The sequence below is a fragment of the Agelaius tricolor genome, unplaced genomic scaffold (assembly GCF_023055355.1).
Source record: "Agelaius tricolor isolate 1412-34295 unplaced genomic scaffold, bAgeTri1.0.p SCAF_12, whole genome shotgun sequence".
In the NCBI taxonomy this organism is placed as follows: domain Eukaryota; kingdom Metazoa; phylum Chordata; class Aves; order Passeriformes; family Icteridae; genus Agelaius; species Agelaius tricolor.
Window position 1 is genome coordinate 9603194 of NW_027269272.1, and position 21483 is coordinate 9624676.

General features: G+C 43.1%; 1 protein-coding gene across 1 annotated transcript; it reads right to left on the reverse strand.

The window, feature by feature from the left end:
- Positions 1 to 14192: 14192 nt before the first annotated feature.
- On the reverse strand, positions 14193 to 21018 carry AP1S3 (adaptor related protein complex 1 subunit sigma 3). Its single transcript, XM_071437493.1, has 5 exons — positions 20749 to 21018; positions 18019 to 18197; positions 16723 to 16831; positions 15612 to 15749; positions 14193 to 14675 (listed from the first exon to the last, which is right to left on the reverse strand). The coding sequence occupies exons 1-5, from the start codon at positions 20914 to 20916 to the stop codon at positions 14640 to 14642; spliced, it is 630 nt and encodes a 209-aa protein (XP_071293594.1). The 5' UTR covers positions 20917 to 21018; the 3' UTR covers positions 14193 to 14639.
- Positions 21019 to 21483: the final 465 nt, after the last annotated feature.

Below are 21483 nucleotides of genomic sequence, written 5' to 3' on the forward strand. Positions count from 1 at the left end.
AACTCAACAAACCCTCACTCCACTGGGGCAGATGGCTCAGAATATATCAAACTCTTCTCGTGCAGTTGCTCCCAGGCATCTTTCACTGAAAACCTTCCCCAGGGGAAACTGGGCTAACCTGTCACCTCTTATTTTAACTTATTTTAAAGGATGACTATTGAAGATAAAGAAAACTAGTTACTTATTATAAGTGCTGACTGATTTTTTGGGAAAAAATAATAATTTCTTCAGCAGCTCTAAATTCTCATAACCCTACAACTCATTGCTATACTTATAGCTCCACATATAGCTACATTTGATATTTATGTCTAGTCAGGCTCCATTTAGCCAGGGAAATGCCACTCCATGGAAGGAAGCCATCTGTTCCCAAACAATCAGGTTGACCTTGTTTTCCAGCAGGCTGGATCTAAAAGAAGGACGTGTCTTTGTCTCTCTGAGGACACAAGGTGCCATGCTCTCAAAATTCAGAGCAGATTCACAGCAGAATCCTGCCACAAAGTCCAGAAGGATGTGACAAGCAAGATCAGGCTGCCAGAGCAGGGGGTACAACAGGAATTTCCATCTTCAGGGGCATGGACTGAAGGCAGGAGGGATGCTGAGCATCCTGCTGGTGTCTCCTGGGAAGCAGGGAGCAGCTCATCCCTGCACCAGAGTCTGAGCTGCTCATCTGCCTTTGGAACCTGTGAGAACAGCTCCTGCCTGATGCACTGGAGCCATCTGATGTGCTGGCTTCCATGGGACAGGGCCCTCTGAAAATCCCACAGTGCCTGATCAAGGATGGAAGATGAAAGAGAAACTCATTTCTCACCTTAGAAGAAAAGAAACTCTTCCCCTCAGGCAGAGGAGAATAGGCACCTCTGAAAAGTTTTAAACTTTTAAAATTTAACTTCTGAAGCTCTTCTTTTTATTATAAAAGAAACATAGAACAGAACTCTCAGAATCCCATCTCTGAGTGCTCTGTCAATAATTAATGACGACACACCTAATGAAACCAGCTCTGGCATTACAAGAACTCCCTGATGCTTTGCTGTGTGGGTAAGGCATGGACTGCAGCCCTGGGGCAGAGCCTTGGCCAGCTCTCCCAAGCACAAACTGAGGGGCCAGGAGTGAGTACAGAAATCTGATGATCTGACCAGCAAACTGTGGTGCCTTTTCCTGCACAACACTGTGATCACTAATGAGCACCAAGGCAGGCAGCAGCCAGGATGTGCTCAGATGAGAGGGCCTGAGGGAGGGAACACCCACCCTCCAATGCCACAGGGCTCAGGCTTGGACACTGATTTGTGCCAAAGACACTGATTTGTGCCAAAGACACTGATTTGTGCCAAACCTGCTGGACAATCTCTGGGTACTGTTGACTTGGGCTGGGGAAAGATTCCTGAACCCATCCTTTAATCCCAGTTTGTTTTGGTCCTTTGTGTTAATCTTTCTCCAATTATTATTTTTCCAGACAAACTCACATTTTTTGCTGAGTACAGAGAGCAAAAGATTAAATGGCTGGCTGAATCAGTCATTAAAAAAAAACCCCAATAGCCTATACTTGCTTTGCAATTAAGAGAAAAAAATGTGTCTGGAGAATCGGGAAAAATTTCCGACTTGTTTTTAAACCTTTCCAGCCCTTCCCACAGAGAGTGCTTCCAGTAATAGAAATGTCAGAGCAAAGGCCATCAGCTGTCCTCATCCACAAGGCAGGGACTCCAGGGAGGGAGCTCAGAGGCTCCCAGGTGCTCAGGATTATGTGCAGACCCAGGCTTTGGTGTCCCAGAGGATTTCTTGTTGCTGATGGCTTCTCAGTGTTGTAATACACTTCACATGGCCATTTTCTCTGGGTGGCTTTTAAAAACCTCTTCAGAATTTTTTCTTTCTTGCACCTACATCTTTCCAGAAATCCTTCTCTATTTTTAATATGATATTTGACTACACAATGCATCTGACTTCCCAGGGAACAATAGCTCTTCGGGAGGACTCTTTTTAATGAGCAACTAAAAAAAAAAGCATCTTCTGTAGAACCAACATTTGAGACGAAAAGTATTGATTCCAGAAACGGTACTCAGTTTAGATTTTAACTGGTTTCCTGATTTTCTTTTATTCCCACACTTCCTAAGCTCCTGTTTGATTTCCCCTATTTTCAATATTCCTCTGTTTTTGCTGGTGTGAGACCTTCGTTATTATTGCATGTCATAAAATGTATGCTCCATCTGCAAGCAACACTATTTGCTTTGCTGACACCTTTTCCCCTTCTGTATAAATAACCACTCTGAGCTCTGATATCCAAACTGGGCTCTATCCCACAAGATGGAGTGGGATATCTGTCTAGGCTCAGTGCCTTGTGATGCTGAAGAATCCGAATCTCACAATAACAGGAGTTATTAATAAAGCCAGGTATACTTATAATGTCATTTACTTATTAGAATCACATCTTTCAATATGCAAGTCTCTCCAGGGCCTGAAATTAATAAGAATTTGAACATAGGAATCTCAAAAGCTCAGAAGGCAAACATGAAAAGTTCCAGAAAAGATGTGCCACAGGACCAAAGTTACAGATCACCCATCCTCAGACACCCTTTTTCTCAGGTTTTGATTCTGTGGGGCACACAGTCACTTGGTTTATGGTCTCCAATTGCTTGTGACAGGGTACATACAGAACCTCTCACTGCTGACATCTGTAAATTGAGTTCTACCACTGCCAAAATCAGTGCAAACCTCATTTCCTTCTGATCACACCTTCCACGGGGGTTTGACAATGCTCCCCACTCACTAGAGCATGGCAATGATCTGGGAAGGTACAACCCTCATAAGTAGAACTGCTCTCCCATCCTTCTGGCTCTGGTTTCCCCACCCAGGACAGTCAGATGTTGCTGGCATCCCATCCCAGATTTCACCATTCCAACGAACCCCCCTGCTCCCCTCCATAAGACTGCATGCATCATCTCTGCTGGGCCCTTTGCTGTTACCCCTAAATACCCAAACAGCCACCCCACCAGGAGGCCTGGCCCTGCTCAAGGAGCAAGGCCAGCTCTTCTGAAAGGCTCCAGACTGGCCATTGTATCTGCAGACTGAAAAGTGGGCTCTGGAAATCATCTCATTGCAGAAATGGCAAATCATCAGCTATTGCAGCTCCAGGACAACTCTCTTCCACAGGGATGGTATCTGGTTTCATCTGCCAGGATTTTTTTATCTATCAAGAATAACTCAGCCCATTGAATGAGCACATTTTAGGAAGCTGTAGAAGTTGGGGCTAATGTGGGTATGGAGGAGCTGATATGATCAGTTAAACTTTGCACGAATCAATTCAAGATAGCAAACCCACAGTAAATTTGCCACAGTGCTGAAGGATGAAAAACATAGCCAGTTTTCAACAAATCATTTCAAAGTTTCTCTTTCAAGAGCTCTAGTTAATTAGGTTCTGCCTACATATCCCTGGGCTTTCACAGGTCCATGAAAACAATGCCCCAAGACAGAAAGGTTCATCAGACTCAAATGGTTTTGTTATGTGGGCTCTCTCTTATTTGTCTGACAGGCAGAACAACAATTTCCTCATCACATTGTACAGATAATTAAAGTCAGACTTTGTAAGCACTCCTACACTCCCCATGGTCCCAGCACTCCACCTGTGTAGGCAAAGCTAAACCTCATATTTTGTCAAGACCAAGCATCATCCTTCTGTTCTAAGGAAGCTTCAACTGACTACCAAGGGGTTGGGATTGCTTTGGGAGTAACACTGCCCATCTTGTTCTACCTCTGGGTAAAAGGCAGCAGCTCTTGCCCAAGACATTTAAAACTAGAGAGGAAAAGTTCAGCACTGAATAATTCAGTATTTAGGAATTTATCCAGTTTTGACCTTGTCTGAAATAAAAGTCCTACTCACCCAAAACAGAATCCAATGAATTCTTTGATCATGGCATGTTGGCAGCTGAAGTTTAAAGCTCATCACAACAAGTGCAACATCTCTTGTCATGACACCAATTTAGCAGCAGCTCTAAATGATCCAGTCACCCCCAGAAGACATTTATGAACAGAAGAACTATCAGTGAACAAACCTGGACAACTCTGAGGGGGGATAGAATGTAAGAGGATAGAGGTAGTGCAGAAGGCAGTCTCACCCCTGAGGAGCTGCAGCTGTGCTAATCACCAAAGATTAGGAACAGGCCTGCCCTTAACAGGCCACAGCTGTGGCCAATAAGGATCAGTGCTATAGAAGAGTGGGTGAGCTGGGTGAGGAGGGAGCTGGAGTTAGTTGGCTGTGCTGTGAGGATGAGAAAGCACTGAGAAGATATGGAAGTTTTACAGTAAAATGACAACACAACTCTGCTTTCTTTGAGAATACACAACTTTAGGCTATGAGATACATACAGAGACCCAGCCTTCCAGTAAAATCCATGCCTTGCCCTATCAAGGGCATTTGCTTCCCTAAGAGCTCTCTTCTAGAAAACATAAATATGGTTGAAGTGGTTGTGGCAAGTGAGATGTAGATGATGGTCAACTATATTACATAAGCTTTACATGAAATTGTTAAGTCATGCCTATGCTTTACTGATACCAATGACTATCTAAAAGCTATTTACAGTGGTATCAACAAATCAGTGAGATCATTGTCCTCTTCCCTCACTTCCCAATACCTGGATTCTAGCAGATCCAGGTAAATCAACTGCGTCTTCATAATGAAAACAGAAATTTAATTATTCACAAGCATTCCCCTTGAGCTTTCTCTGGGCTTTTTGTGAATGATTAACAGAGCAGCTGCTGCAGACAGCACTCTCAATCCCTGCTTGCTGGCCTGTTAACAGCAGTGACTCATCAGCACATGACGTCAAAGCCTCCTCTCCTCTGAAATGGCAGGAAGGAGGTTTCATTAAAAAGATAAAAAAAGGTATCAACATAACAGCCTGAACTTCCTCCCAAACACAGGGCTTTGGTCAGGGGTCATCTCTGCTGTGGCTGCCTGAGCATGTACCCACAGCACCTTCCAAGTGTAAACTTTTCTGTTGAGACCATGAACATACTTCTTCAGGGACTCTGATTTATCAGATACTGACTGAGAAATGAAAACAAACCTCCCAGCCCTAGGCCTTCTGCTAAGCCCTGCTTGTGCACTCTGCTGGGCAGGGCAGTGAGTGCACGCCCTGTCCTGGCCCTCCCCATGCTCATGGCAAGGTGGGAGTGCCTCAGGAGATGCTGACACAGCCCAGTGCAGCTGTCCATCAGTCCTTGGAGTGCCCCAGGGATGCTGCCCATAACACCTGATGAGGGTGCCCAAGCAGACTGGAAGAGAAGCATCAACAAATCCAGTGCTACCAAACTGCAGAGCCTCTGTCCTCTGTGCCTTGCTAAGGCCATGTGAAATGTGAAGACATGGAAAAGTCACACTTGAACACAGCCCTGAATTTGTGAAACAAATGGGACTGAGAGTTAAAAGCAGAAACAACCTAGAAAGGGGCTATTTCTATGTAGTTAGAACTCAGATTTTTACTTGAGACTGCAAGGCCTGTTAGATGGACCTTGGCATTTTACCCAGAAAACCTTCAAAGTGATGGAGATGGGAACAAGCTGGGTAACTTGAGATTTAGCTCTTAAATAGATTAATTACTAACACCTGTGATATATATTTTCTCTGCTAGCTTTAGGCAGCACAGCCAAGCCCCAGCCTCCTGTGAGCCCAGGCAGCACTCTCACTGCTCAGCTGGGAATGGCAAGGCAGGGGATATATTTAGCTGCAATCCTGCCTGCCTGGAGGGCAGCATCACTTACAGCTCCTGAATCCTGACCTCCCCAGCACGGTGTTGGAAGCAGAAATGCTGCTGTTAGCTCCATCTCTTCACCAAAGTCAGTCAGTTAGGGAGCAAAGTGGAGGTTTGGAAAGTGCATGGGGCAATGTGGGGCTGGCCACACACAGGGGGTTTCTGCAGACATGGAAAAGGCTGCTGGGGTAGGGCTGTGCTCCCACCTGAGCTCCTTCCCCTAGGCCTGCCCAGGCTACAGCCACAGAATGAAAGGCAAGGATGACTGAAATGCTAGACCAAACATGTAACAGAAAAGGTGCAGAAAAAACTGTCACACACAGGCCAAGGGTTGCCATGACACCGGCCTCCACCCAACACACTTTTCTATTTAAAAATAATCAACAAAATCAACACCATCTTTCTGTCATTTTGGTGTGAAATGCATGTCCTGTCTGATCTTTTGGCTCTGTTAGCATTCTTAGCCTTGGCTTGGTTTAACTGCTTGCTTTTCTGTGGGGTCTCTGTTTACCTGCATTCCAAATCAGTTTTCTCAAACAGATCTGCAGCAGAGATGGAAAGTTCACAGCAAAAATGTCCTCTGGGTGTCTGAGTTAACTCTGGACAACTAACACGCTAAAATGTGAGTGAAAAAACTCTTGTTGCTCATCTTTCTAGTATTGATTAGCAATGAAGTCTAAAAAATTTTCCATATGGCTCTTAATCTCATATTTGGACTCTAAATAACATTCCAGTTTGGAAAAGCACCAAGCTGCCATCTGATCTAGTAGCAGAAACACCCAATGCAAAGCATCACAAACTGCAAAACCCACCTGAGCTAGACCGAGATCTGCAGTTACTCAGGGGGAGAAATGGGAAATTCAACACCAGAAATGTGATCATTCCTCAAACAAGGCCTTCCAACAGACTTTGCATTCTTGGCAGAAGCTCACACAGAAAGGAGACAAGAGAGAAAGGTGGTGGAAGTGCCATCAGCAGGAGCTGAGGGTGAGCAGAACACGGGTCCCAGGCTCCGCTGCTCTGCTGTCCCTGCAGACACAGAGCCTTGCCTTCCCTCTGTGGAAAATCAGTTCAAAATGAGTAGAGAGGAAGAGACAGGAGGTAAAGGAGAATTTATGCAACACTAGACATCAGGAAAAGGAAAGGAAGGAACCGGGTTAGACAATACAAGGAAAGTTTACAAAAAATAAGGTTGGTAAAGAGAATGGGGGCAGCAGTGATGCAGAAAGAGAGCAGGATGAGGGAAAGCTGTGGATGACACCACCAAAATGGCATGGAGACTGCACCTGAAGGCCTCCTGCCCAATCCTCCCCCTTGCAAAAGCCCCTCCTTGCCCTGCCCCTGCAGGGATGCTGGCAGCAGGGCCGTCTGCCTCTGCTCCCACCAGCTGCCGCTGGGCACCTCTTGAAGCTCTTGGCTGCCCTCCCTGGCTAAGAGATTTCCTGCTTCCCCAGCCTGTGCCAAGGGGAAGCTGAGTGCCAGAGACCTGGGGACCTCCCTCCTGCTCCTGGCTGGGATCACCTTGGAGCAGAAGGGGAACAGGAAGCATTTTCACTCCTCTTGACTTGTGCCACAGTGTTACTGCTTGGCCTCACACACACAGCCCTCAGCAGCTACACTAAGTCATTACCAGAAGAAATGGCAGAAACCCCTCAACAACCATCAGTACAAGAATAAACAAATTTTATGTTTTCATTAAGGAACAGAAGGCAAATGGAGGTTCTCTCTCTCTAAGAATCCATTTGCTTTTCTGTTAGTTTTTCCTTTTACCAAAGTAATTGCAGATATTTAGAGTCCCAGATTTTTGGATGCTCCAAGATGGCTATTATGACAACTTTCTTTGCACATGACACACAGGCTTCTCTGCCTGTTAATGCATGGCAGGACAAGCCAACCAACAGCAAACCCTTGTGTCTCGCTCCAGCTCCTCAAGTCCTTCTGCTGTCCCAAAGGATTTCATTTCCCATTTCCTCTCCAAGCCAACACATCTTGGGACACTGTTAGGGCACTTACCTCCTGAACAGGACTAACCTGGCCACCACTGTCAGAAACCAGCTGTCCATGGGTGCTCTTAGCCCTCCTTTCCACAGGCACCAGGCTGCAGCTGTGCCCCAGCACCCCACAGGAGGAGCCAGACAGCCAGAAATATCCCTTCTGACATTTCTTCTTTCACTGTCTGCCTTCCAACCATACCCCATTTCATGTTTTAAGTTTCCTGCCATCCAGAAAAGCTCTGCCTTTTAGGGGTGAGATCTTCTGCTGCTTCCCAGCTGGAAAATTACATGTGGGAACCTCACACCCACAGCCAGAACCTGCAGAATTTTAACAAGCTTTATTTCTCATTAATTTTATCCTAAAACATGACTTCAGTGATAGCAGTGAAAAGAAATCCCCTTTTCCTACACCTGGAAAGAAACAGCTGTTTCCTCAGTGCTGAGCCAGCCAGGGTAAATTAAACTCAAAAACACAGGTTCCCCTTTAAAGCAGTCTGAAATTTCTACCATGTTTGTAACAGGGTAGAAAGTATTTGCTGAATCCAGACCTCATGCTCAGCTGTTTTGAGCAGTTAAAGTGTGAGAAAACAGGAGAAAGGAATGATGCTCCCGCTCTTAATTGGTTTAGTTGCTAATTACATTTTCTGACCAGCTACTCATCACCACCACTGAATGCAGTTCAAGAGGATGGAGGTTAACACCACCCAAGAGCCCATTCTGAATGCACAGCCAGCCCTGTGCTCCCCTGCTCCTGAGCATTACCTGGGAGCTGGACAGCAGAACAGAGAGCCCTTAAAGGGCAGCTGCAGGGAAATGGAATGGAGCCTTTTCTTTATCTCTGCATGGTATCACAAGCTGTACTGAGCTTATGTTGCAGTAAAGGAGCTGTAAAGAAAAGCATTTCATCTCAGAAGGGGAGTTTAGTTTAAGGGCAGATGCTTCAGGAATGTTCTGAAATGTCCACCACAGGCTGATTTGAAGAAGTTACAAAAACATCACTCAGAATTTAAGAGCAGCTGATCCTGCCTGAAGGATGAACAAGATTTCTTAGGCTTTACACTCTTGTGCCAGACTTAAACATAAATATTAGAATATACATTGGGACATAGCCTTTTTGACAATTAATTTTTTTCATCATCATTCAGACAGAGCTGTCGTGCTAAATGTTGATGTTTCTTCTGTATTAACCCAAGCAGAATGAATCAATGCTTTACTACTGTATTTTAAAATAACTTATGCTATTTCATTGCTCTCTGTGGTACCTTTTTGCCAGCAGAACATTCTTGTCATTGCCAGCATAACCCTGTGTCAGCCTTTGCCAAGCAAGAACTCATTATCCAAGCCAGTTTTCCCTCTGAGAACAAGCAAGGACCACCTTGTCCTTGACAGCAGACACCAGAAAAAGCCCTCCTTCACCCCAGTGTAGCTGTTAGTTTCCAAACCCAGCCAGCTCCTTGTGCATTTTCTCAGAATATTTCCTTCTTGCTACATTGTCAGATTGTGCCTTCAGAGCTGTTATCCAGTGTAATATTCACCTAGAACCCCACCCTAAGCCCTCTGGAGAAATAAAAATGTTCTTTCACCTGAAACTTCTGTGAAGATGCTCCCCTGTGACTTGTCATTGTTGGCTCAGCCCAGCTAAGGCTGACCCCTCACTGTGAGCTTGGAGGAGGGCCCTGAATTGTGATCTCCACAAGGCAGGGAGACTTAGAGCTGCTGGTAATTTATTCATGCAAGATCCTGGTCCAGAGGGCAGCTGAAATTCACAGCAAGTTCTAATGAATTTGTCACCCTGTGTAAACTAGAGATTCTACATTCAGCGCTGTTTTTACAGCAGACACACAAATTCACTTCTGCAGGAGAAGAACATTCTATTCCCCATGGCAGAATCTGGTGTGTAATGATAGAAACTGGGTTTGGAAGGAACTCCAGAAGAAAGAAGTCTCAGTGGGAATTCTAAGAGGAGATGGCAGAAGGGTATCACCAACTTCAAAACATCTTTTCTATGTTTCCCTCAATGTTTCCTTTCAGCATTACAGAATAGCAATCTTACCACACCAGTACACAGGAGTAACCAGATTTCTCCAAATGGCTTAGTGCACAGAAATGTTCCCTACCTCATACTCCTGGACTCTTTGAAACCTGCCACTACAGTCAAAAGGCAAAAGTCCTCAGCTAAACTGCTACTGTCCCCTGGCATTCCAGACCAGCCTCAAGTTTGCCTTCAGTGTGTGCTTTCCACAAAAGTTGAACAAATTTTGTAGTGTACTGGGAGTGCAAGTAACATGCTATTTCTTTCTAGTCAGCCAGAGGATTAACTTTGCACAAAAGCGTGGTTATAAGAGCTGTTGAATAAGTAAATTAGAAGACAAGGTTAAGTGAACTAGACAACAGAATCTGAAATAACTAAAATTCATAGTATTGTATGCTGCTGGTCTTGCTTAGGGTTTGCTGAACACTAATTTCAATAGCTTCTCCCTTTCCCTTAGCCTGTGTCATTAATCATGTTCCAAGGCAACAGGTTTCCATGACAGCAAACATTAACTCTCCTGCAGCACAGCCTGTTATTTCTGCTACAAACACAAAGCTTTCACTCATATACTGTAACCCAGCCCAGCCACCCTCATGAAAAAAGATCCCTGAAATATGCTAACAGACATTTAAATCAACAGCTCTATTTCCTTTGTACTGTGATCCTGCCTAGGAACACACACACTACTGAATTGAACAGGAATGCTGTCAGCTCCCCCAGAAGGACACTGCTACCTGGTCTGAGCTCAGAGCTCTGCCAGCCCTCTAAATCCAGTGATGCAGGAGGATGATGCAGACTCCTCATACGCTCATAAAGACACTGGATAAAGGCAATGAAAACCCCCCCATACAGATCAGCTGCAGAACTGAGACCTTTGGGTTTAGTCATCTCAGGCAGGGTGAGAGCAACTCCCCCTCACAAGAGCTGTGCTGACAGAAATAAATTCCTTCACACGCACTTCCAGGGGAGCAGAGCGTCAGGGACAGGCAGGGATGAGAGCCCTCTCTCTGGGAGCTGCCTTGTTATTTTGAGGGGACTGTGGACTGAACAGCTCTATCTTTGAAAGCCCCACTCACACTCTGATCTCCCCTTAGAAGCCTGCCCCACCCAACACCTCACATATGCATTCTGCATGCTCCATTACTCCAATGCAGCACTTACCCCTCCTAAGCAGAGGATAAAAAAATATGTTTTCTATTGAAAGGGCTGTGAAATAAAGGGAAAAAAAATTCACTCTTTTGTAAATACATTATTCTGTCCAAGGAAAATTCAGATGCAGAATCACACCTGAACTTTACCTTGAGTTTCCCACTGGGATTTCTGAAAGCACAGGTGGGTTGCAGGAGCAGTTGGAGAAGGTATTGAAGACATTCAGAGGCTTTTGGTTAAACAAATCTGATAGGAGGCAACCTAAATGTCAGTTTTCTTAAATTATTTTAAGGAACTGACACCTTTTAATGAACACTCAGAAATTTACAATGAAAAAAGAAACAAAAATTATAAAAATTCATGAATCCTGTGCAATCCTGCTGCTCTTGCCTCTCACTCAACATGATTTGTCACATTTCTTTTACTTTGGACACTATTACATTTATTTTTATCCCAGTCTAATGTTTGTCTCTTCTGCCAGGATATGTTCAGAGGTGTCTCTGAACTTATGTGCTGCAAATAGTTGCATGACAGAGAAGCAGCTCTGTCCCAACCACTGAGCAGCAAGATCACACTAAGAATCCTCCAGGCAGGGATGCTCACATGAAAATCAAGCAGCTTTTTGTTACATGCAGCTGGTGAGAGCAAGGAAGGGAATCTAGGCTAGCACCATGACTGTGATTAATGGTTATTTTAGTAAATGCAATTTTGCAAACTAGGACGTGTGCTGGAAGCTTGTCAGCAAGGTGAGAGTTTAGGTAATGGCAAAAGATTATCAGGTGAGGAATATTTAAGGACCTTGCTAATAGTTTTTTGGATAATAATTTCATAAAGTTTCTCAGAAAACTTGACATTGAGCATTGCCTAGGATAGTCAGGCAAGCTGGAAAGAGAAACATCAAGAGCAAATATAAATGGCAATGCTTCAGAGATTAGTGAATACGTACAAGACATATGCACCTCCTGCTCCAAGAAAAATCAAGGAACTAAGACATCAGGAGACACAAATCTTCTGATGAGCTAGGCACTGCAGTGCACCAATCTGTGTAGGGTTCAGTTAGGGGCAATGAAGTTCACAAAGATGGGAACACGTGCAGTCTGACAGCAATCTAAAGGTGACCCGACAACTGGGCTTCATTTGGGCTTCTTCCCTTTGGAGAAAGACTTGAGGTGAACTGAATTCCATTACAACATTACTTATCTGAGTGATCCCTTTCTCATTGAAGGTTCTAAGAAGTTTAAATACAAGTTTTATGTTTCAAACCCACCTGCTTTTAAGTATGCAGGCAAAGTGACATCAGGTAAGGCTCACCTCCTGCTTTGTGGAGCTCTCCTACACACAAAAGCAGCAGGAGTCTGTAGAAGTTTCTTGAAGCATGAACATAATTCAGCAGTTCTTTTAGAGTACTTAACATGCTTTCCATTCATGTTTGTAGCACAGAGGCAGCTGGCACAACAGGCACACCATATTCCAAGGAATTTCTGCACTAGGGTAAGGAAAGCACACTAATTCCTTCACACTTACCAGACTTACTCCTTCACACTTCTCAAGCTGCCACTGGATACACCAGTTTGGCAATGCTGTTTACTTCAGATGCTACACTGAGATGGCTGGTATAAGTACCTCTACCCAGTCCATTATTTTCTTCCATCAGGAATTCTCTTCAACTTGAAAATGATGGAGCAAGAAGCCTTCTAGCTCTTCTTAAAATGACTGAAAAGACAGGCTCTTGTACCAAGAAATCTTTTTGATACTCCTATTTTGATCTAATTCAGAATTCAACCAACATGACAGCTGTTAAGAGTCAGAGAATCACAGCATGGCTCCAAAAGGGAGTAAAATCAAACTACTGATGATTTCAGTTAGTAGAAGTCATTTATAAAGGGAAAGAGCAGAAGGAGCCTCTTTGCACATTCTGAAGTGATTTCTTAATCAATTAAACACTGTACTTTAAAAAACTTAATTTCAAACCATGAGAAAATAATATACAAATAATACCATTTCATTAATTTACTATTAAATCGATTGGCTTCAGAGCTATTAAAGGCCCTTCAGAAATTTTCACTGTCTTTTCCAGGCTGAAAGTATGCTTTTGACATCAATACAGAGAAAACAGATGGATAAAATAATTATAAAAAAGAGCAACGTGATGCTATGAACCAGTTTGTCACAGTTTTACTAACAGACAGGAAAGCACAGGCAGAATAGTGGGCTGACAACCAGCAAAGTTGTGTTGTGTGAAAGTGCCCCCACTCTCCAAAAAACCCCAGTGTCCCTTCTGTAGGAATATACAAACTGATGAGGAAGGAAGGAGCAATACCAAAATCAGAATAAGCATTCAGGACATTTAAAGATTAGAAAGACCTCTGAAAGAAAATATTGACTGTACATCCCAGAAATCAAGGGGAATGTTGAAGGGAAATGCAACAATTCTTGCATCATTCTGGCATATTTGTCTGATAACTTCCCTAATTTTTGTGTAGAGTAATTTCATTATTTGACAGAAACAAAACATCTAGCTGAGAGTTATGGGTTCAGATAAACAGAATTTCTCTGAGCTTTGGATTCTGTTAAAGGAGGACAATCTCTCTAAGGGAGCCAGTTCAATCAGTTTATAGAGTCTGAACTGCACTGAAAGGCAAGTTAGCACACCTGGCTCCACACACACTCTGCTGCAATGGCTTGTAACACACAGCCCAGCTGACTCCTCTCTACTATGTTATCCTTTTCACAGCTTGCAGAGTTATAAAAAGCTGATTAAATTGCTCAACCTTCAAAAACCAGGGCATCTTCAACTACTAGAAAGCTGATTATCCCAACAGGTGCATGAATTTGAGACTGGAAAACTCTACTGGGAAATACAGGTTTGGGATACCAAAAGATATAAAAGATTATCTTCCAAAGGCTGATTTTTTTTTCTTCAGGTTTTCTCCTGCACTCACGCTGCACAATTTCAAAGTCTGGAGCCTTTGGAGAGGTCCAGGGGATCTAGGAAGGGGATAGGAAAATGAAGAGAAAGACAGAAACAGGCCATCTGCATGCAGCAGCATATAGAGGATTCATTAAACTCAGGAGAAGCCTACCTTCAAACAGTCTTCCAGATTAAAAGGAGGCATGGAGTGCACTCTAGGAGCAGTTGGAGCAATCTATTAGCAGACTAGAGCAGAAAAGAGAAGAAAGACAGTGAAAGAAAGGAGCTGCTCCAAAGAGATGCATATTTCCTCATATACTTCAACAGTTAATCTTGTCACAAGTTTGTGAAATCAGGGCCCACAACAATTTGGCTTTTAGAAAAAAATTATTATTACAGCAGAATAACCATTACATTCAAAATAATGGACATTTGTACAAAAGTAGAGTCATACAGTCAGCAGTGAACAAAACTAGTAAAAATACCTCTTCAAAGTACTGTCAGAGGAGCATTTTGTGATGACAAAACCCGTAGCTAAAAGACGTGGTACAAAACAAGAGTTGAGTCCAGCAACAAGAGGAGAAACTAGACTGGGGCAATAACAACTCTGAGAAACTCATGTACAGAGTAATGCAAAGCACAGAATTGTTAAACCCTTTGCTACATTAGCTGACCTTCATCTTCACCATTATACAAACAAACCCCTTCAGTTATTGGTTTTTGGTATTTCTCTGAAGATCTGGCACATTGGGAAGAATTTCAGGAAGTGCACTTTGGAGGTGCATACAGCAGTTTTCTCTCCAGGTAGTTTAACATTAAAATGCAGGCTTGTTCATGTATTCTTCCACTGTCTAGAAAACAAAAACAAAAAAAACAAAACAAAACAAACAAAAAAACCCCCAACAAAACAAAACAAAAAAGAAACATCTGATTCATTATGGAATGGTACAGTAATATTCAGAGAAATCCTTTTGTCCTCTTTGAGGACAGCTGTAGTTTTGCAGGAAATTATCTAAAATAAATCATGCCATAGCATAGCTGTGGCCAAACTCATCATTCACCATGCCAGTGGCCTTTGCACACACTGGCTGAGTTCCATGTGCACAGGGCAGAGCAGGTGAAACCTGCTCAACTCCCACAGCACAGCCCAAGCCAGTTCTACCACTGTGCTGCTCCCTTGAGGATTGTGATGGATCCTTCACTACCAAGGTAAAAAAATGAATGAAACCCATCACATGCAACTGGTTTTGCCATTTCTGCCTCAATGTTACTCATTACATTCCAAGTTACAAGAGAATTCCTGCAGGGCTCTGAATAAGGGTTACATATCTGTGCCCTACAGAAAAACTACACAGGTGCTTCTGAATGAAAGCAGAGTTTGCCAGCAAATACTCTTTCCAATTTTAAATGTTAATAGTAGGTCACGTTTCCAATGCTATTAGTGAAATAGAAGAGATTTTCTGTATTTACATATGCATACATAAAATATAACCTTAGATTATGTTCTTATATTAGAGAAATATCTCAGATACATCTTAAACTATTTCTTAATAAACTCTAGCAGTTAAGCTGCAAGAGAGCAACAGCTTTATATAAAGACCCTCCAGATGATACCAAAAGGGTTGAACTGAAAGCTTATGTATCTGCACTGTTGTACCTGTTGAAACTGAATGTAAGACACACTTGGATAATTAAGTACCAGAAGTGCTTAGCTGTGTTTTCATCTCCTGTCAAATAAGGAAGATTAGGAAGATGAGGTGTTTGCCTTTTGTCCTCCTCTGCCTTACCTCCTGCAACATGTCAGAGTCTTCTATGGCTTTCACTGCAGTCTTCTTTGAAGTCTCTTGTACTTCTCCACCAATTATAAACTCATCAAGAATAAAATAAGCTTTTTCAAAATTGAAGATAATATCCAGCTCGCACACCTGCCAGAACAAGAGGCGAGAGGCACATTTAAACCACTTTGACAGTATTATAAGCACTACTAGGCCAAGAGCTGTTGTGATGATCAAATATCCTCAGCATAAGCACCCCTGTGCAGGTAGCAGGGTGAAGAAACAAACTGCATGTAATGTAATATTGAAGCTTCTGCACACCTTCTCTCCACATATACAGACTTAGAGCAGAGATATTCCACTTATTATTAACTTCATGCTGGCTGTCAGAAATACAAGCTGACTTCCTGGCCCACTAACCTTATCACAGGCCCTACACAGCCCTTGTGGTATGGGTTACCTGGCTTCACAGAGCAAGAAAATTCCCTGCCCAGCAGGAGCCACCAACTGCTTTTTAGTTTTGAGGAAGTACAGACATGTCATGGCACACTGATTTAACTAAGATATGAATTAAGGTAGAAAGGATCATTTCAAAAATATTCAGACAAAAGATGGGCCTCTTGTATTCTCTAAAGACTTACTGAAAGACTTGTTTGGACCTTCTCTAAGTCTTTTCTTTAAAAACACACTGATTTTATCTTTTGCCTCTATGTCCTTAATTGTTACACAGTATTATGAGACAAACAAAACCAGTGCATCTGAAAATGTCAGGAGAGAGAATTAAACCAAACAAATCAAACAAAATTCAAACAAACAAAACAAATCAAAACCAAACCTATTTTGAGTTTTTAAAATAATTTTTCCTGAAGTTTTCCCTTCAAATTCTATACCAAGACACATACAAAGCATCAAGATTAATTCTGGGTGAGTGGAAAAAGGATGAGAAAACAATCTTATGACCATTTCAGCACTGTTTTAAAAAACACTCTAATAATTAATTTCAATCTGGATTGAGAGCTCCTGCAGGGCAAGTGCAGTAGATGGAACACAAAGCAAATCAGCTCCACATAATTTTGTTTATCAGACAGACAGGAACGAGTTCATGGGAGAAAGTGAAACCTACATTTCCAAAGTATCTGTCCAGGAGCTCCACGTATCGATGAACGACCTCTAGTGTCAGCAGCTCATTGTCCTGGTCTTCTATTGCACAGCAGAAATACAAACTAGCATACCTGGGGAAACACAGGCAAACACATGGCAGTCAACAGCTGGGACCTCAGTGCTCTGCTCATCTCTTACAGGTCATTCATATGACGGTTAGTTCTTATCTAGTCTCTAAAGTAAACATTTTCTGTCACTCTTATAGTGTCCCAGAGAACACTTTCATAGATCAGACGATTTAAACAAATTATTATTTTAGTTAAAAGAACCAACTTCACTCTTGGTAAAGTGGGACACCTGTAACACTGAAACAGGCAATAAATCAGTAGTAAGTAGTTCCTTCAGGTCTCTTCCTCCTGCTGCAATAGCACTGCAGTGAGTGGGGTTAATTAGACTGTAGGAGAAGCCACCCCTTCTAATTAAAAAATATAAATAAGGCAAAAGTGAAAGAAGTTACATCTCAGCATTTGTCATCTGCTGGCTGTCAAATGACAGTGTTTTACAGAGGGCCAGAATGCATGAAGCTGCTTAGATCAAAGAAGCTTTGTAGCTAGCTTGCACCAAAACTTTATGTTTAAACCAACCCAAGATCTATTCAGCTTGCTGATACTGTGGCTGGAGGCCACTTTGTCACAGCTTCTGATCAGATGTTTATATGCTTCCCATCACAGTATGGAACTCAGTTTTTGCTAAATGGGAGATGATTAATTTACCCAGTGTACTACACATTAAGGCTACATTTGCTTGCTACAGCTGTAGGAGAACAAACAGGCAGTTAACATTAGGCATTGTGGAATGGGGATCAGTGATTTCTTTGGAAAATGAAATGAGAATTAACACTTTCCAGAGCAACAAATATTTCAAAAACAAAATTTGACAGAATTATGGAAGTGCCTTGGAACAATTCCTCCAATCTCCACAGCTAATAAAATCCAGCACACACATCTCAGCCAGGCTACCCTGTGGAATTTGAAGGGGCAGTGAGGTCTAATCCCTCTAAACACCAATACCTATTACATTACTCGTGTTTTTCTCATTTGACAGACTGTACAAGTATTTTGCACCCCACAATGACCCTGCTGGTGTGTCCAGGGACACTGCCTTGTTGTACCCAGATTGCCAATGGCAGGCTCCTAACTCAGCCCAGCTCTACGAGTGTTGTTTGCTGCTTTTCCTTAGGCGAGCCTTTGTTTTTCCTCTTCTAGCATGTGTTACTCATATGAACAGTGATTATACGTTCTTACAAAATTACTCACACCTTTTGTAAACAAGCTTGAGGTCTTTCCAGTCAACAAAACTACTTGTTTTTTGATTGCGAGACAAAATAATCTGAATAATTTCTCGAATGATCTTTTTCTTCTCTTTATCAGGTAGCGTCGTGTACCATTTCTGAAGCCTTAACTTCCCCTGCCGACTGAACAGCAGTATAAAGTGTATCTAGAGTAAACAAAGCAACATGGTTAACACCAGGGCCAAGGCCAGGGAAGAGCATTCCTCTGCCTGGCACCAGAAATCCCAGAAATCCAAGTCCTGGTCGCACACCTCCAACCCTGGCATGATGGTTGGACACGGTGTCAGTGAGGTCTGGGGGAGGCTCAGCATGGGAAAGATCTCTCCTCTCTCCTGTTTCTTTCCCAGGCAGCTCTCCCCTCCCTGTGGCACATCTTCCCTAGGTAAACCCTTCACATCCTCTCCTACCCATCCTCCTTACCTTGTGCAAACAGCAGCTTTGCTTCCTTTTCTGCCCCTGCCTTGGGGAACAGGAGGAGCATCACCACTTTGCAGTGGTGACAAGAGGGCACCACCCCCTCCTCCAGCAAAATCAGACACCTCAGTGAAGGGAATAAAGACATCCACAACAGTAGTAGGGAAATCAGGATCAGTGTGGCAGAAAGCTAGAAATATGAAGACTGAGATGGTAATCATAATCACTAACAACTCTGATATTGCACTATTTCAGATTACAAAACAGCAGGTTCCTAGAAGAGGCAATAAGGGGCAGAAGAAACCTACTTTGGAAAGGAAGCTTGACTGGTTTTATTGAAGAAATTGGGATATTATAAAACTCAGACAACTGTAATGATGAAAGACAGACCTCAGTGAGTGATACTGTATTAAGTAAAGGACAGTATCTATACTGTTCAAAAATTCCCACTTTGAAGCTAGTCATAACTTTACAAGGTTTGACCTATGATTGTTTCCTGTCTAGCATAAACAGTATTACTGAAATACACAAGAGCCAGCTTTTAAATGCCTTGGGAGAAAAGTATCAATTCACATTTATATAAAGAGTACTATTAGCAGGTTAAAATAACTGACCATAGTGTATATTAGCAATACAGTATCCCATTCACCCAGAGCATGAAAATGGCTTTAAGAATGCAAGACATCAATTTGAGTACAACATCCTTCTCCAACAGGACACCTGCTGAATGGGAAAAAACCCCTACAAACCCACTGGGGGGTGGGGGGGTAGATGGAGATGTGTTTAATGGCTGAAGACATCTGAAGTGCCCTGCTCTCGCCAGGCATCCTGACTGGGCTCTCAGCAGTACCAGTACCAGCCCCAGGTGTCTGCAGGAAGGGTGGCTGTAGCTGTATCCCTGTGTGTGACAGGTACACTGCCAGCTGTCCATACATCCCTGTGTGTGACAGGTACACTGCCAGCTGTCCATACATCCCTGTGTGTGACAGGTACACTGCCAGCTGTCCATACATCCCTGTGTGTGACAGGTACACTGCCAGCTGTCCATACACCCATGTGTGTGACAGGTACACTGCCAGCTGTCCATACATCCCTGTGTGTGACAGGTACACTGCCAGCTGTCCATACATCCCTGTGTGTGACAGGTACACTGCCAGCTGTCCATACATCCCTGTGTGTGACAGGTACACTGCCAGCTGTCCATACATCCCTGTGTGTGACAGGTACACTGCCAGCTGTCCATACATCCCTGTGTGTGACAGGTACACTGCCAGCTGTCCATACATCCCTGTGTGTGACAGGTACGCTGCCAGCTGTCCATACATCCCTGTGTGTGACAGGTACACTGCCAGCTGTCCATACACCCATGTGTGTGACAGGTACACTGCCAGCTGTCCATACACCCATGTGTGTGACAGGTACACTGCCAGCTGTCCATACACTGACTGGTGCCTTCCCCTGATCCTGGGGGGACCAGGGAGAAGCATAGGAGCCTCATATTCCTCACTTGCTCCCAGCCTTTGCAAAGCCCTCATCCAGCAGGTCTCTCAGCACATCCCTCACCATTAGCCTAATCATGTAAAAACCCTAGAGGTTTTTCAATCTCTACCCTAATCTCTTCTGCTCCTTGCTTCCTGTTCCAGTTTATTGCTGTACCTATAGTTCATCACACTTCCAAGTGAGGATTACAAAGTTAATGTTCACAATCACTATTAAGATTACAATGCAGATTTCTGTGAAGATATTCCACAATCATTCCACACTGGTAAAGTCTGGGCAGCGAAGTCAGAGAAGTTTCTACACCAAAAAAAAAAAAAAAGAAAAAGAAAAGCTACTGGATTTTAAACAAAGCATTCATTCATAATTCAGAAGCATTCTCTAGCTATTGAGTTGCATAGTTGAGTAATCTGGAGATAAGAGTTCTGCCTATACTGAGAAAGACTTCAAATGTGGGATCATTTTAGGGAAAGGAGGAAGGTTTAAGCCATGTGTGTCTTTGGCAGGACCTACTGCTGGATATAAGGATATAAGGCTCTTGCCATTGTTAGTCCAATGTGCTTGATAAAATTGCAAGGATTTTGTAGCCGCATTCTGTTGAGTCCTATAATATTATCCAGACAAGCTTGCTAAATAAAACCAAGTCTGCTGCTGGCCTGATTACAGTGAAGAGCAAAGCACCATGGTTTTGCCTTTCTCTGTTCATACTACCAGCTGGGTTTTAACATGGCAATCTTCCAGCTGCCAGGGTTACCCCTTCCCAGGTGATGTAGGGACAGCACTCACTGTCCACACACTTGCACACTGAGAGAAGCTGGATGAACAAAAGGCTGTTTTGCTTGCTGCACAGCACATTAACTCCAAAGCCCTTGTAAAGATGAGGGTGTTTTGAAAATAGAGCATAGGTTCCACAGATAAGAGCAGCAGGTCAGCAGAAGTCCATCTATAAGCCATTGGGTAGAGGTAGCAGCTATTTGATAAACAAATTTCTAAAAATATGGTGAACCATCAGATAGGAGAGGATGATCAGATTTGACTGAAAATGCAGGGAATGAGTCAATGAACCTCAATCAAAAGCTGACAGCATGTTCAGCATAAGGCTGTGAGCTTTGTGGCATCCTTTGCCTGCAGTGCTTCAATAGGAAAAGAAAATTAAAAGGTATTCTGGTTTAGGGTCAGCTGTTGGATCCAAGAGACCTTAAACTAGAGTGCCTGCATGTAATATACATCTCTGTCTGCAGAACTGCAATCTTATGCCTCTAAAAGATTAAATACCAACAAACCAGGGAATCACTGTGAATATTACCACCACTTAGTATTAGACAATTAGTTACTGCAGGATGTTATGCTTCACCCATAGAAAGTGAGCTGCTCTCCACTTAAAACTGCTTTGAGAACTCCACTGTTTCTTCTACACATGCAGTTGATGTCTCACCACCATTTTTATGAGCTGAGGCAATGCTCTTTGCAATCAGAAAATATCCATTAATGTTCCTAAATGCATAAATGTTCATAGACAAG